General features: G+C 30.2%; 2 protein-coding genes across 8 annotated transcripts in view; one reads left to right on the plus strand and one right to left on the minus strand.

Annotated features, from left to right (window-relative positions):
• Positions 1-16,149, minus strand: part of LOC115887748 (lactosylceramide 4-alpha-galactosyltransferase-like) — a 40,887-nt gene that overhangs the window by 5,271 nt on the left and 19,467 nt on the right. For 2 of the 7 annotated variants that reach the window (XM_030907229.1, XM_030907230.1), the window contains exon 1: positions 3,690-3,900. The exons of 3 other annotated variants lie outside the window; for them this stretch is intronic. The gene's annotated coding sequence lies outside the window, so the exon portion shown is untranslated. 2 more of the 7 variants (XM_030907232.1, XM_030907231.1) reach the window with 2 other exon arrangements.
• The window catches only part of LOC115887747, a 31,571-nt gene continuing 25,975 nt past the window's right edge, over positions 10,554-16,149 (plus strand). Inside the window, exon 1 of the mRNA XM_030907225.1 lies at positions 10,554-10,734. Coding sequence (XP_030763085.1) covers positions 10,656-10,734 — 79 coding nt within the window. The 5' untranslated portion in view covers positions 10,554-10,655. The remainder of the gene's footprint in view (positions 10,735-16,149) is intronic.

Here is a 16,149-nt window from a genome sequence, read left to right on the forward strand (position 1 = left end):
TATTGTATTATATATGGATATAATAAATTTTCGAAATAATTTGTGGCATCACTTAGATATCGGTGACAAGTTTATTGTCCTAAATGATAAAATGAACACAAAAATACCCATGTATATTATTTCCGAAGTCAATTGGAAATACTGAGACATGAGACAATTAATTCGTTTGTCTAAACAATGCCGACAATGACGCTAATTAAGACAGTGTCAAAATTAAGAATTTATTCCAAGTAACTTCGGAAAAACATACCATGCGATCAAGAAATAAGTGATATCGTTAAAAAAGTAATTTTGTAAACGTGTTGTTAAAATAAGCATAATAATGTTGTTACAATAGCATATTCCGCAGATAAAAATAAGTAAAAAATTTTCTATAAATATATATCCTAAAACGCTAAGTTTCGAGGATACATGGTGTAGAATTTTCATTTTTATTTCGATTTTTTCCAAATAATTTTTGAAGCAACGTCAATTTTTGGATGAAAATTGGTATCTGGGTATTTTTTGACTTGAGAAATTTGATTTTGATGTCTATTTGTCCTCTATTTGTAGAGAGCGCTACCTGCATGTGTTTTAACTATTTTGAAGAGTAATAACTTTTCGTCCTTCCCCGTATAAAGCCACTGAGTGAACAATTATACACATCTCCGTGATTTTTTAAATCGCTAGGAGCAACCGTTCTCAAAATTTAAAATGGGAATAGTCAATACATATCATTATTGACAAAAAAATAAACATGTTGAGTAGATAATTTTATTTGACTGAAATGATAAATTTGTGAAGTTTTTATTTTTTTAAATTAATCACAAATTAAATAAAACAGTTTCTGTTAAACCTTTGGCACAAAAACATTTGAAAATTAATGATTTCAGTCTAATAACTATTTAATCAACATGTATAATTTATGTCAATGATGACAGGTGTTGATAATTTCGATTCTAAGTATCTCGAGAACCATTACTCGTAGCGATTTTTTCCAAAAGATATTTTTACGTAAAAAGCATCGTAAATGTATATTTTTTACTCAGTAGTTTCATACAGGTACGGACAAAAAGTTATTACTCTTCAAACCAGTTAAAAATATGTAGGTAGCGCCCTCTACAAGTAGTCAAAAAAGACACCAATTTTCATCCAAATATTGACGTTACTTCAGAAATTATTTGGAAAAAATCGAAATAAAAGTGAAACCGCCACACCCTATATCTCGAAAACTACGCCATTTTACGACATACATTTATACGAACTTTTTCACTTATTTTTATCTGAAGAATATGCTGCCGTAGTTTCCGGAATACAATTCGGACCACCCTGTATAATAAATGACAATTAAAAAAAATTAAAAATAAAAATTACAAGTGAAAAATAATTTATAATTATTAGGATGTTATAGTATAGTTACAGCAATAGAAAGTCAGCTCCATAAAATTAAATAAAAATACAAAAAGGCTGTCGAAATACCGTATGATCGAAAAAAAACGGCGTCCAGTTGGCTTGGAAATGACGATCGATGACATTTCCCATCTAAATTTACATATAAAATGACAGCGATCTTCATTTCATAGCCATCGTTGACGCCGTTTTTATTCGATCATACGGTAGATTCGGTAGCTATTTCTAGATCTTTAGTTTAATGTTAAATATATAGCAAAGCAACATATATGGATTTTTTGTATGTTATTTTATCACTTTACTGACGTTTTAAACTTTCTGAAAATGGTTTTATTTTTAATTTGGTTGAATTTTCAAAGTGCAAAAATCACAATTAAAAAATAAAGTAGAATAATAAATAAAAAATTAATTATATAAAAGTAAATTAAAAAAAAATTATTTTGTAACAAAGATTTGCAGTATATATTATATATTATTAAATAAATGAATAATTATTAATATAATTAATCAAAGAACAATAATTTATAAATTTGAATTAAAATGTCGATAATATGATTAATTTTAAGTAATAATAAATTTTTGTTTGTAGCCTACGAAATATAGAGTATATTTATGTATTTTATTTTAATCTTAATTTCATTCGCCATAAAGCTTTGGTCTTTGATAAATATTTATTAATTGTTTAAGATTTTGAATTGAAATTAATATTAAAAGCACTGAGATAAGATGTTTAGGGAGCTAAAATTGATTTTTCATTGTTACCTATATTCTAAAAAAATATGACCTCAAGTTATAGACAAAACTTATGACCTCAAGTTATAGATTAACCTCAAATGTATTTTCATCCCTTACATTAAACCTCCCTTATAATATATAATAATATCTTATTTACTGTTTAAAAAAATACTTGTAATACGTCGTAAAATACAGTTCGTTTGCTCTAATATTAGTTTAATTTATTTCTATTTTTCTCTTACCTATAAAAACAAACATTTAAGAGCACAAAACACCCTACCTTCAAGTATAATAGTTGTGTGATACAAATAGGGGTTGGAAACGAATATAAAGGGTAGAATTTGGTGTAATACGGGTTGCCTAACCAAACAGAAAACGTAAATCAAAGTTTTAAATAATTTCTAAAGTTTATATTGATAGTTTTTTATTATTAATTTAGTAACTTACAAAGAAAAATAAACTTTTGCATAAAATACTGATATTATATTTAAAATTCTATTTTTAACGAACAAAAAATAATTTTGCTATTTTGCAACATTGAATATATTCAAGATAAAGCAAAATATTGATAATAATTGTTTTTTCTACTATTATTTCCATCGGGAAAACATTAATAAGCATAATTAAAACTCTAGTCAGTATAACTAAGATATCTTAATGCAATATAGACTATAATATAGAGATTTAATAACTTTAACATGGAATTTCCCATAGAAAATAGATAGTTGTTTAAATACTTACAAACCCCATAAATATTTATAAAAAAACAAAAAAATACTGTTTTTAAACATATTTTTTAAATATGTATTAGATATACATAATTATTAAATTATTATTTTGTGGTGGGTTGAAGGTTGATTTCTCCAATATTCTGGGATTTCATCTAGGAACAATAAGGCACTCTATTTTTGTATATTATAAAACACCATAATTTATTTTTAAATAATAATAAAAATTATATCAATTAATTAACAAAGCACATTTACCAGCACCATGGAACAAAAAATAGATTGATGCCAAGCCAGAATTATAATGAAAAAATCATTAGCCTGCTAAAATAAATATTCAGTTAAATATAGATTTACGTACTGGTAAATTTTGGCAAAAGCATGCTTTTAATTATACATAAACAAGGCCGTTAGGAAGTAACTGATATAATTTTAATTTTTGATTTGTCTATTATCTAGACTACTTAAATTATTGGTTAAAAATCGTTAATAATTCTCATTTTAATTGTTAAAAAATTTGTTTTTTGTTAACATACGAGATCTTGTTTTCTTTCGACTAACTTTGATAATCACACTAAAAAATGTCTTTCCTTTTTCTTCTTTTTAGTCTAAATTCAGTGCCTTTTTATATAAAACAAATAGGTATTTGTATGTTTTGGTTTTATTTGTCGCATATTTTGAAAAAAAATCATCCGAAGAACGCAAAATATTTTCAACTTACAATTTTCCAAAAAATAAACAATACTTAAATTTAATACTTTGTTAAAATAAATACAACTCAGTTAAATATGTATTTATAAACTTCAAAATATTTTAAATTATTTCTGAAAAACTTACCTGTTTTTCTAATGGACGTTTTAAGAAACCCCCATTAATTAAACACTAACATTTATTAAATTATCAAATAGAGAATATAGTAAACTTATATAAACAGGGATATAAGTTATCCTGTAACACATATTGTAAAAATACACATTTGATCTAAAAGCAATTATTGAGGTAAAAATGGAGCGATGTTAACGAAATGCTAATTCAGACTAAAGTAAGTACCTACTAGTGGATCAATGCAGCAAGCCATATCTACAAAGTGCGGCGTTTTTGCAATATTAGGTATAGTCATAGTAAACCACAGAGCCTTAATATATTAATAATATATAGATAGTCTTTCGAAAATTATTGTTAATTCTTTTGTGAATATCTCCGCGACTATAATGCACTCTCAACTCCATAATGATTTTCTGACCCAATGCACGTTTATCTGTTCTTATCAACCATTGCCCTCGAAATTTATTTATTCTTATGTACATCACCACTAAAGTCAAAATTATAACGCATAAATAGGTACTTTTCTTAATAAAATTCTATTAAAGGATACAGTTGAGATCAGAACCAACAGACGTTACAACAGCAAAATGAATCACTAGTTCACCACAACACAACCACTTTTTTCTAACCATGTTAGAAAGTTTCAGCAAATGATTAAAAAAACTATTATTCGTAAATCGATCATTTATACAGGGTGTCCCCGAAATAAGCGGCAGTATTTTAAGGGGTGGTTAGATCTGGCCAAAAGAAACATTTTCTCTTTACCATTTTTAAAATAAATTGCATATAACTGAGTTATTTAACTTTGAAAATTAAAAAAATCAAGATATAAATTCTCAACTGAATCTACCTTTAAGAAGATAGTAAGGTTCTAATTCTAATGGAACGACCGATTCCAATTTCGAATTGGAAGAACTGTTATCAAATTTGTCTTGAACCAAAAGGACCAAAACGAGATTAATTTAGTTTATAGTTATTTATGTACCTATCAAGGGAATTATAGGGTGTTACCGAGGGCAAAGTTTCTGCACCTGTTTCTGTAAAATTAATTTTATTTTTCAGAAACTATTTGAGACAGAGTTTCCAAAAATGCTTTTTATATCTACAAGTGGGTAAATGAATTTGTAGATATATTACTTATTAATTATTCTTGGAACTTTAGTTTCGGAGATATAAATTTAATCGGACCTTTTTAAAAAAATTAATTTGATTTTTCAGAAACTATAAGAGACAGAGTTTACCAAAAATGCTTTTTATATCTACTAGTGGGTAAATGAATTTGTAGATATTGTTACGTTTTTCGTCGGTTCCGTGTGGATAGAAAGTCACAATTTATTTAAACACAATTTATTATCACTTTACAATTCTCGTGGATAATTTTATATATTACTGAATTTAGTATATATTTTGTCCCATTTTAAAACGTCACAAACGGTGCATTTATTCATCTTCCAGTATATTTGTATTAACGCTGCATGTAGGAACTTTGTTTGTTGCTAGGTTACTATTGTATTATGGCCTATGATTATGGCCTCTTTTTAAAATGACGGCTGCTGTCAATATTGTCAATTGAGTTCGGTTTTTGTCAAAAAAAAAAACTTTTTTCGCACGAATTAGGCACACATTCGAGTATTACAGTTAAGGGTTGGAACCTTTGGTGTTACACAGCAAAATAAAAACACTAAATCGCCACAATACACCAAAACACTTTTACTTTTACACTTGACGCGCGTTTCGCTAACCATGTTAGCATCATCAGCAGATGATTATAAACTAATCACCTCAGTTTATAATCATCTGCTGATGATGCTAACATGGTTAGCGAAACGCGCGTCCAGTGTAAAAGTAAAAGTGTTTTGGTGCAGTGGCGGATACAGAGGGGGGGCCCATGGGGTCCGACCCCCCCCTAAAAATCTATAGATTGGGTTAAATATTCGGCTTTTGGGTTAAAAATAGCGCTCTAAAAGCATACTCTACATTATTTTTTATTTGGGACCCCCCTAAAATAAATTTCTGTATCCGCCCCTGTTTTGGTGTATTGTGGTGATTTAGTGTTTTTTGATTTTGCATTCGAGTATGTTTCTATTAAAAGGAGAAAATTAAAAAAAGCTGAAGAAGCATGACAAGCGTTACTTTCACATAAAAGTGAACCCATTAATCAAAAGGAATATTAAAAATACCTTTGGTAGTAAAAATATTTTAGCAGGGGATGTGGATAAAACTGTTCTCCTGGCATCATCATCATCATTTTCAGCTTATTCAACCATTTCCAATTATGGTGTAGCCTCCCTAGCACTCTCTTTGTAGTTGGGCACATTGTTGGCTATTGTTGGCTATGCGAGCCCAAGTTATCCCTCCTAATTTTCTAATATCATGGTTCCACTCAGGTTCGGACTTCCTCTAGGTCTCTTAATTCCTCGTGGGTACCATGCTGTAATTTATGTGGTCCATCTGTTATCCGTTCTTCTTACCAGGTCCTGCTCATTGCCATTTGAGGGATTTGACTCATAGGTGGATGACAACCATTACCTGGGTCTTTTGTCGTATCCACTGTATTCTTTTAAGATCTCTCTTGGTTATTCCCAGCATATTTCGTTCCATTGAATGTTGTGCGACCTGCAGTTTCCTTATGATGTCCGTTTTAAGTGTTCATGTTTCGCTTGCATACGTCATGACTGGTACACATTGGTCGAATGTTTTCTTTTTTTTTAGAGAGGCATTCTAGATTTGAATATGATTGAGTTTCAATAAGTACTCCATGCTAACTTAATTCTTCTGTTGATTGCTGGTAGTAGAGATCCCGAGCTGTGTATTAGTTGATCCAAAATATATATGTTCATACTATTTCTAGTGTTGTGTTATTTATTAGAATGTTTTTTCTTTCTACTAGTTCGTTGTGCATTACTTTAGTTTCTGCTAAATTTATTTTGAGACCCACTTTATTGCTGGCTGTATTGAGTTTATTAATTTGCGCTTGTAGTTCTTCAGGACTATTGGCAATTAGGACTATGTCATCAGCGAATCAAAGATGGCTGAGATATTCTCCATCTATTTTTAATCCTTTGTTGGTCCAATACAGTTGACGGAACATTTCTTCTAACGTTGCTGTAAACACCTTTGGAGATATCGCGTCTCCCTTTCGTATTCCTTTGCCAGTTGGAAACTCTGGAGTTGTTTTCTATACCATTACTCTTGCTTTGGCTTCTTGGTGTATATTGGCGATAGTTTCTATATAAGGTTTGTCAATATTTTGTTTCGCTAGGGTTTTATTCTATTATTGCCTTAGGATATATTGGGACTTCTGACATATTTTTAAGAAATGTTATTATAAGTGACATTAATGATGTAAATAAATTACATATTAGGGTAGTTAGATGAGTGCCCATTTTCATTTTATATTATTATTGAAGATCTCTATTATGTTTCATGGCTGGTACTTATAAAAGACAAAATGAATTACGGTATCTTAATTTCCGTTAATAATATCCCAAGGGAATTATGACTCTATTTAGGGTTAGCATAACCAAGACGATATATCGCAGGCGCATAGAATAATCCGGCTTTTTGCAAAAAGTCTAGGCATATTATAATAAGCCGGCTTTTTAAACAAAAGAAGGAATTTTTACAAAAAGCCTATCTATTTTCAGTCACTTTGGAAAAAACCTAATCAGATTAATCTGATCTGATCAGAATTAGGCATATTAAACAATGGCGATATTTTCTGTACACTTCTGCAAAAAGACTGCCTGTTTGAAGTCGTTTTACAAAATGCCAAATCGAAGCCAGGCAGATTAAAAAATTACCAAAATTTATAATTAATTTATGCTTTAACAAAAATACCCCATATTTTCCTATACAAAAACAAATAGTTTGTCAAAATTTTATTTTGTTTAGACGAAAACAACTTGAACCCTATTTCATAAATTATAATTATAAGTAACATAATTTTAAATACAAAATATATTAAGACCTTAATTTTAATATCTCGTTTAATTATTATACTCTCTGTAATTTGATTCTGTGTACAGGACTGCCTCTTTGTGGAATTTTGCTTTGTTTTTTTGAAACTTTTATTCTTTTAGAATAAAATAAATTCAGATCCATAAGGATCTAAATTTCTTAAAAATTCTTCCATTCAAGGACGATTATTATAAATAATAAATGATTATTATAAATAATCGTCCTAAATGGAGTATATTTAATAGAATTATCACTTTTTGTGCCATTATTTTCTAATTTGAAAGGGAAGTTCAATAAATGTCATTGGATATTTAGGTTAGTTTTACTAATCCCACGATGTTTTGTGCAATCTGACTAGTCTTCATTAGGCATTTTGCAAAGCGACTGAAAACAGATATGATCTTTGCAAAATATTCTTCTATTATTAAACACGCCGGCGTTTTATAATATGCCTAGTCTTTTTGCAAAATTCCGGGGTATTCGATACGCCTGCGTTTAATAGTATATTAATAATATATTACATACTAATAAGTGTTTCATTACTGTCGAGAGATTAACTAAATATCGAGACAATAATGAAAACTTTCCTCCGACGTTTGTATACTATTTTATTTACAACCACATCATTAATTAAAAATAGGGACAATGTTTTATTTAAAAAAAATAAATATGCGAAAAATTGTCGTTTCCTGTTTTGACATTTCAATATATATAGTTACCGGTAACAGTGGTTGTTATGGCGCAAACCTTCAACAGCAAAACAAACAACTAAATGACAGTTTTGAATTTCTCGTTCGCTTTTTCGAATTTATGTAACATAGAAAGCCAGAATGTTGTCGGAAAGTTCTGATAATGAACTTTAATATTTACTATTACTAATAATACTTTACTTTAATATTGGTACTAGGGTTCGTCATTTTCTTGACAACTTCTTGATCTTGTCTTGATTTCAAGACAAGATCAAGACAAGTAATGATTTTTGGTTTTCAATACAAGACAAGAAATTACTTCTCAAGATCAAGATTTCTTGACAAGAAATCAAGAAAATCTTGAAATTTCTTGAAGATATAAAATAAAAAAGAAATACTCATTTACTTAGGTATTTGTATATTATATTAATATCCATTAATTGATGGATAAAAAAATTATTAAGCAAAAAATATTTGTATGAAGCGGCACTTTGTCGGATGTCCAATGTCCAAAGTTAACATAAGTACGTCCAAAGTCAGATGTCCAAAGTTGGCATACTGAGGGCCAAATTAAATTGGAACCTTTTTTAATGTCTAATAATTTTTTAATTTTTAAATGTTTTTTTATAATTTTTTGGATATGTTATGGCCTACGATATTAGAATAAAAAAAAACTTTGCAAAGAGGGTCTACTTCAGTGGCATACAGACTTTTTGAATTAACGTAAAACTTTTAAAATAAAAAAAAATAATACATTTTAATGTGCGCCACTGAAGTAGAGTACCTTCTATCATTGTTGTTTTGACTGTTTTTATCTGTAGTAATATTATCACCGTCACTACTGTCAAAGTCACTAATTGAACTTCTACGTCCAAGTGTCTGAGGTGGGAGGTATTCTGAACCAGATTCGATTACGAATGGCACAGATTTGCTGCTCAACGAACCATCACAATCACACATTTTAATGTTAGAAAATAATAATAATAATTAACAAAATTATGTAAATGTGATGATTTTGGGTACAGTAGTATAATGAGCCCAAAGTTTCTGAATTTTTTGAAAATTAGATGTCTGACCCTCGATTTTACGCATAAAGCAAAAACATCACATTAACCAATCTCATCGCAAATTTTAAACAGGGGGTTCCCCTTTAATAAACTAATTTTAAACGAGGGTTCCCCTTTTGTCAAGATATCAAGAAATTTCAAGATTTCTTGAATCAAGACAAGAAATCAACTCTCAAGAAATGGTCAAGACAAGATGTTTTTTTAATTCTTGACAATAGTTCAAGACAAGACAAGAAATTGCTTGTCAAGACAAGATTTCTTGTCTTGCCGATCCCTAATTCGTACTCCACCAGAATTTACAGAAGCTGCAAAAAGAGGAGAAGCCAGTTTACTTCCAGAGGAAAGTAGGAGGCGATATTTTCATAGCTATTTCTAGCATTGAAAGTATACGAAAAATGGTGTTGCAAAAGAAATGCTAAGAATATATTGCTTCGGAGACAATCATGGCATATTTTAGCGACATGGAAAGGCAGAAAAAGCCATCTACTCTTTGGGCTACGTAAAGCATGATACGGACAATGCTAGAATTAAGGGAAAAGGTTGACATATCAAAATATCACAAACTCGTCGCTTTTTTAAAATGCCAGAATGTAGGTTTTAAGCCAAAGAAGTCTAGCATTTTTACCAGGCAAAACTTGGAGGATTTTCTCACGAAAGCACCTCAAGAATTCCTTCCTATTAAAGTAAGGCTTTTTTTAAAATGTTTTCAAAAACTTCAATTATTATTGTTAATCTTGTTTATTTTTGTTGATGTTAGATAATTATTTAATAAAGATATTACAAGAATGTTTTGCTTAATTAAATGAGGCGAGAAATAAGAAAAACCGAGTGAGGGAAATGGATGAAGGAAATGGAAGAGGGAAGAAATGTAGGTAATTTGACACTTTCAATTTTTTTTAAAAGTCAGTAATGTCAGTATTACATTATGTGGTTGTAAATAAATTAAATTACAATCATTGTTGATGTTGTTAATAACTACGGTTAGGATATTAATAGTTTTAAACAAAGCCCTGCGTTCATAACAAATGCATCCATTCGATTTTTTCGACGATTCCTCGTAGAAAAGATACCGAGCGCATATTTCGTTCGGGTCATAGGTCAAGACTGATTCGATAAGAGAAGAATTGAGAATTTTGGGAACGGGCAAACCGTGTCTCTTTATCGTATTTCTATTTCTTTCGGAATTCTTCAGTCACTTTTGAATAAAATGATCGACAAAAGTTCGGTTTCGGCTCCGCTCACTGTATCGTAGTGTTACGAAAATGATCGACTTTATTGTTACTTTGTCGGTGTTTAACTTCACTTTGCTTTTTATACCCATTCTGATTTTGAGTTTTCTTGGTAAGTAAATATTATAACATTTACTTTAATGTGTTTATAATTAGTTATTATACGATAATACTTGAAGGGTCCAGGGGAAAAATTTGATAAGCGCCAATTTCTTAATTTTAGGATTTTACAATATTATAGTAGGTCTAACTGGTCCCTACCAAATGTATAAATTGTGGGCAATAAGTTGTTAAATCCTATGATATATGCCTAGTAAAAATACAGCATACACGGAGAAAACCTGATTACCACCAGCCGTCCAGTGCTCTCTTGTAAAATTAGTAAAAGGGCGCTTATCATGTTTTCCCTGGACATCTTGAAGACGATGCTTTTATTATACAGGGTGCTACAAATTCGAGGTACGAGCATTGCTATCTCGGAAACCGTAATATATACGAAGATAGTTAAATTGGGGCAAAGTTGCGCCTTGGGATGTTCACCAAGATGCCATCAAAAAAGTTTTAAAATTTCAAGGATTGCTGAGTTTTTTGAAAAAAACGGATTTTTTTGAAAATAAATTTTATTTTTTCCTGATGTTACTTTTTAGAAAATCAAAAAACTAATTGCACCTTCTCATAGCAACTTTATCAGGCCTATCTGATAGTATTTTTAGATATTCAAATTAACTGTTAATTTGTGAGATACAGAGGCCAACTTATTTTTTCTAAATACGGGCCTGCATTTTTTATTTCAGATTTTGAAAGAACTCGGCCTCCTGAGTACAATGATGTGCAACACTTAATATTTTTTTTTGTTTCCGAAATTTGAACACAATATATTTAAGTTTTACTAAGTCAAGTCCGGCTCTGTTTTTTCTAAATATTTAATCTATTCATTGTTACTATATTGAGAACTTTTAAAACTAATCAATGACGTAAGCTAAATCATTGAATTAAGAAAGTCAAATAGGTACAATAAAATAATATTAAATAAATAATATAAATATAATATAAACAATAAAATAATTTCCTCGGAAGATAGATTGGGAATGGTGGAATAGCATAATGGCCAGCAAGGTTCGTTAACCTGTGTATTGACGTCATTTGTAAAAGTTAAATCAATATACCTCAACGTTTACAACAAAGAGTACAAAATGCATTCGGGAGTTTTGGAAGTATAAGAAGATCTGTTGAAAACGCTATACCTACTCGATTATTGAAATTAACCGGTTTTTCCCATCACTAGGAATAATGTGGCGTATCGTACAAATCTTATAACAGCTCTGAAATATATATAATCACAATATCAACGCTCCCTTGGTCCAATCCATTATTACTGCTTTTACGGCCCTTTGAATTATATTCATTTTTGGTATTTTTGATAATATCGTTTTGATCAGCATTATCAGCAGAAAAAAAATAGGACTAGATATCTGAAAGTGACCAGAACGAAAGCTAACCAAGAAACGAGATCCATATTCCTCAGAGGCTCTTTATTTGTGAAAAAAAATTATCCTAATTAAAGACGATAATGTTTATTTCGATTTCCAATGTCTCTACAATTTTATTACCTATAATGGTTTACTAAAATTTATCTATCGATTGCTGTAGTATCACAATCGTTTTAAACTTGAAAGAGTCCATTTCACTAGTCCAAAAAAGTAGCAAAATAAGCGTTCGACATTTAGCGTTTTATGTGTATTTTCACACAAATGAAGAAGAAAATTAAAGATAAAGGATTATACTATATCCGTATTGTAGCAAATTTTTAGACAACTTCTTTATTTTTAAGATTCTGATTGTCAAACATTAACAAAATATTCCTTATGTTTGGACTAAATTTTCTCGAAAATAAAGACATAATTTATAATTCCGTTACAATACGGAAATAGACTGAAGTTTTGTGATTACAGTGATATATAATTTATATGGTTTTGTAACAAATTGCTCGCTATTTTATGGCAAATGCTGAAGCTCTGCAAACCTTAATTAAAGCACGTGCGTTTGGAATTTTGGGTGTTGCTTAACATGACAGGATCGGACTAAGCCTTGGGCAGATTTCTGAAATATAATATATCTTTCCTTCGGCCAAACACCCACTTTACCCGATCCCTGATAGCGACCCGAACAGTATATCATAATAGACTCTTAAGGCTTAACTAAACGCAAAAGTTAAATGAATCTAACTAAAATATGTTATATTTTATTATTTACACTATGAAATATAAGTCTTGTGTATAATCTATTAATTTATTGTCATGTTGTTAACTTTCTATTTTATTAAATTTTATCTAATTTCAAAAACAGACGTTATACTTCGGTATTTGATTTGAGCTTACGCTATTTGAAATTTCAGATAGATTAGACTGATATAAAATATAATATGGAACAGCTTAACTATTTGAATCTATGATTTGAACCGTAACTCTTTGAATTTTGAATTAAAATTATTTTCTTAAATATTTCATTATTTAAGATTCTTCATAATTTTTTCTTTTATAACCATATAATGGTAATAATTTTTGTATTAATATATAATTATAAATTATTTAATTAAAGATTTGCTTTGTACGGAAGCGCTGGAGGACCAGTATGTATTTTTTTTTAAATTCAACCGGTTGATTTTCACACTCAACTGATTGACTTAATACTCAACTAGTTCAGTTTCCAATCTCAACCAGTTGACTTTATAAACTCAATCGGTTGACTTAGAATCTAAACCGGCAGCGCAGCACGCGCACTCGCCGCACGCGGTTCATTGTTGTATCAGTATTCGTAGCAACTTGTTTTGTTTACATGTTTACGTGCAATCACAAAACCTAAACTTATGGTATTCTAACTTGTGCTCGCTTTATTATAATAATTATTTTAAATCAAACCTTAGAACCCTAACCTTAGAGCAAAGATAAAATTTAATTTCTCAAATGCATATAGGCATTGATTGCTTCATCCGCATTAGTTGGTTTGTCAACATGCATTTCAGATGACAATATTTCACATAAATCGAAAACGTCGTTATCAGAGCACGGAGACTGCAAATACAAGAATTTCTCCTCGCAGTCTTTACTACGCATGTTGTTTACAACTGTAAGGTAATTTTGACAGCCCTCAAGTTCTGGGAACTCGCAAAGTATATCGGGACGTCCAGATGGTGAAACGCTGTGACAGCTTCTGCGTATGATACAGATTTGTCTATCAAAGTACAATCAAAGATTCCATCATCTGTCATTTGCCGGAATATGTCGTTTATCCAGAATTGAGTATTGTGTTTTCTTAAAATTGCCATATAATCCGGTGGCAATGTACTCTCAAGCGGCACGTTATAAAAATGCACGTTATGAACGTTTTCGGTGTCCATGTCGCTTCTTACAGTTCTGGGGCAGCCATTTACAACTTTTATTGTTTCAATATAGTAACCGGATATATCTCGAGGATTATTGTTGGTACTTGCAGCTTTCAGCCATAAAAGTTTACGTGTAAATCCATCGATGCAACCGCTATACATATTCCGTAAGGATTCAGTTTGTCATAACCATCAACATGCCGCAAATAGTTGGGACCTTGGTTGAAATACTGCCTTCTTTGGAGTCGTTGGTTCTCCTTTTTGTTGAGACACTTTGTGGGTCGATAGAATTCAACACATTACGAACAATATTCTGTCTAACATTTAGTCCTGCTTGCTAACATTTTCGGTGCATCCATTTATATCCATGCAGTTTACTTGAAGAAAGCACTTTTTCACTGATAAAATCTAGTATATTTGGTAGTGGAGCATAATTTTTTCTCCGATATAAATTCAAATACCGCAGACGCCTTTTCAACGTTGTAAAACTAATAGTGAAGTTCTGTTGTAGAAGGAACAACAGTATTTCATGATTTTATAAGCCCAAATAAAAGTAGTATTTAATGGCGTTATTCAAATGTGGTTGCTCCATGTTATCTTTCCAATTCACCGTACACTACAAACTTATACACAAAAAGGCGTTTTATTTTAGGACTTCACGAGAGGAGAGCGCGTGTATACATGTGCACGGAAGCGCTACACATGTGAAAGTGGAATAGAAATAATCTATGGAAATAATTTAAAATGCTTGAGAAACTCAACCGGTTGAGTTTATAAAGTCAACTGGTTGCGTTTATAAAGTCAACCGGTTGAGTTTGGAAACTCAACTAGTTGAATATTAAGTCAATCAGTTGGTCCTCCAGCGCTTCCGTAGCTTTGGGTGATATAAACGCATTTTATACATATTTTGACAATTTAACAATCTTCTAAATAATAGCTTAGCAGTATTAAAAAAGTTAAAAAAATAAATATATTTATTATAATATTAATGCTTCTCTATTTTTAGTTTTAGTACCATTTATGTAGAATACAATAATATATACATCACACCAAATAAACTTTTAGTCACATGATTATGCTTGACCGGCACAGCGTTGCCTAATTTTACATATTTTCTTCCCATCAAAATATTTTATGAAACAAAAATAAATTAATTATAAATATATAAACAGTTATTACTTACATCAACAAAACTCACTGCCTTAAAAACACTTAAAGGACATAAAGGGCCATTACTAGCGCTTTCTGGTTCAAAATATTCTTATAAGGCTGTGATGATTTTTTTGCAAAGGCTTTTAAGCTGTCTTGTACACTTCGCACTAAAAGAGGTTCTAAAAAGAAAAATGTTCGACTGCAAGGTATGCTAGTAAATTTTTTTAAGTATAACAACACAATTCATTTAAACGAAAAACTCGTAATACAAAATTAATTGTGTCAAAACGAATGTCAAGAAATAAATAAATAAATGTGGCAACTTGACATTTTTTACAGCAGAGCTACCACCTGAATCCCCAGCGGGAAATTTAAATTCCAGTAAGTCAGACCGTTGCCTAATAGGTCCATAGTTGGCAACAATGAATTTAAAAATGGCGCCCTCGATTACGTAACTGAAAGTTTAATTGGTATCGATTATATAAATTAATAATGTGGAATATAAAATTTAATAATTCATGTCCCAGTAAATATAAAAAATAACATACGAACAATACACATACCATTTAAAATTTTCTTATATTAACACCTCTCCAATGATTTCTTTAAGACTAAAAAAATAATTTTACTGCAATATTCAGATGTATGTATCAATCTGAATACTTATCGAAGTATTATCGGCTCCACCATTTCTGTATGGATAAAGAGTAAATATCCCATATCAGTATTGACTTTATTTAGTATTACTGCATAATAAATTCTTTGTGTATCCCTTAAATAACACTTAGCAGAAACAGTGACGTGTCTAGGTGTTAACCTAAGGTCCTTTTGGAAAAAAATGGGCTTAATATTAATTGTATATCAAGTAAAAATATGTTTTAAATACCTAGTGCTTTAGATGTGTTTGTGTTTGTTATGTTGCAAACACAGATGAAAACATAACAACCAGAATAAACCAAGAAAATATAGAACAAGTTGAAGAGTATATACAGG

Source organism: Sitophilus oryzae, unplaced genomic scaffold (genome assembly GCF_002938485.1).
Source record: "Sitophilus oryzae breed Bouriz unplaced genomic scaffold, Soryzae_2.0 scaffold_637_pilon_pilon, whole genome shotgun sequence".
In the NCBI taxonomy this organism is placed as follows: domain Eukaryota; kingdom Metazoa; phylum Arthropoda; class Insecta; order Coleoptera; family Curculionidae; genus Sitophilus; species Sitophilus oryzae.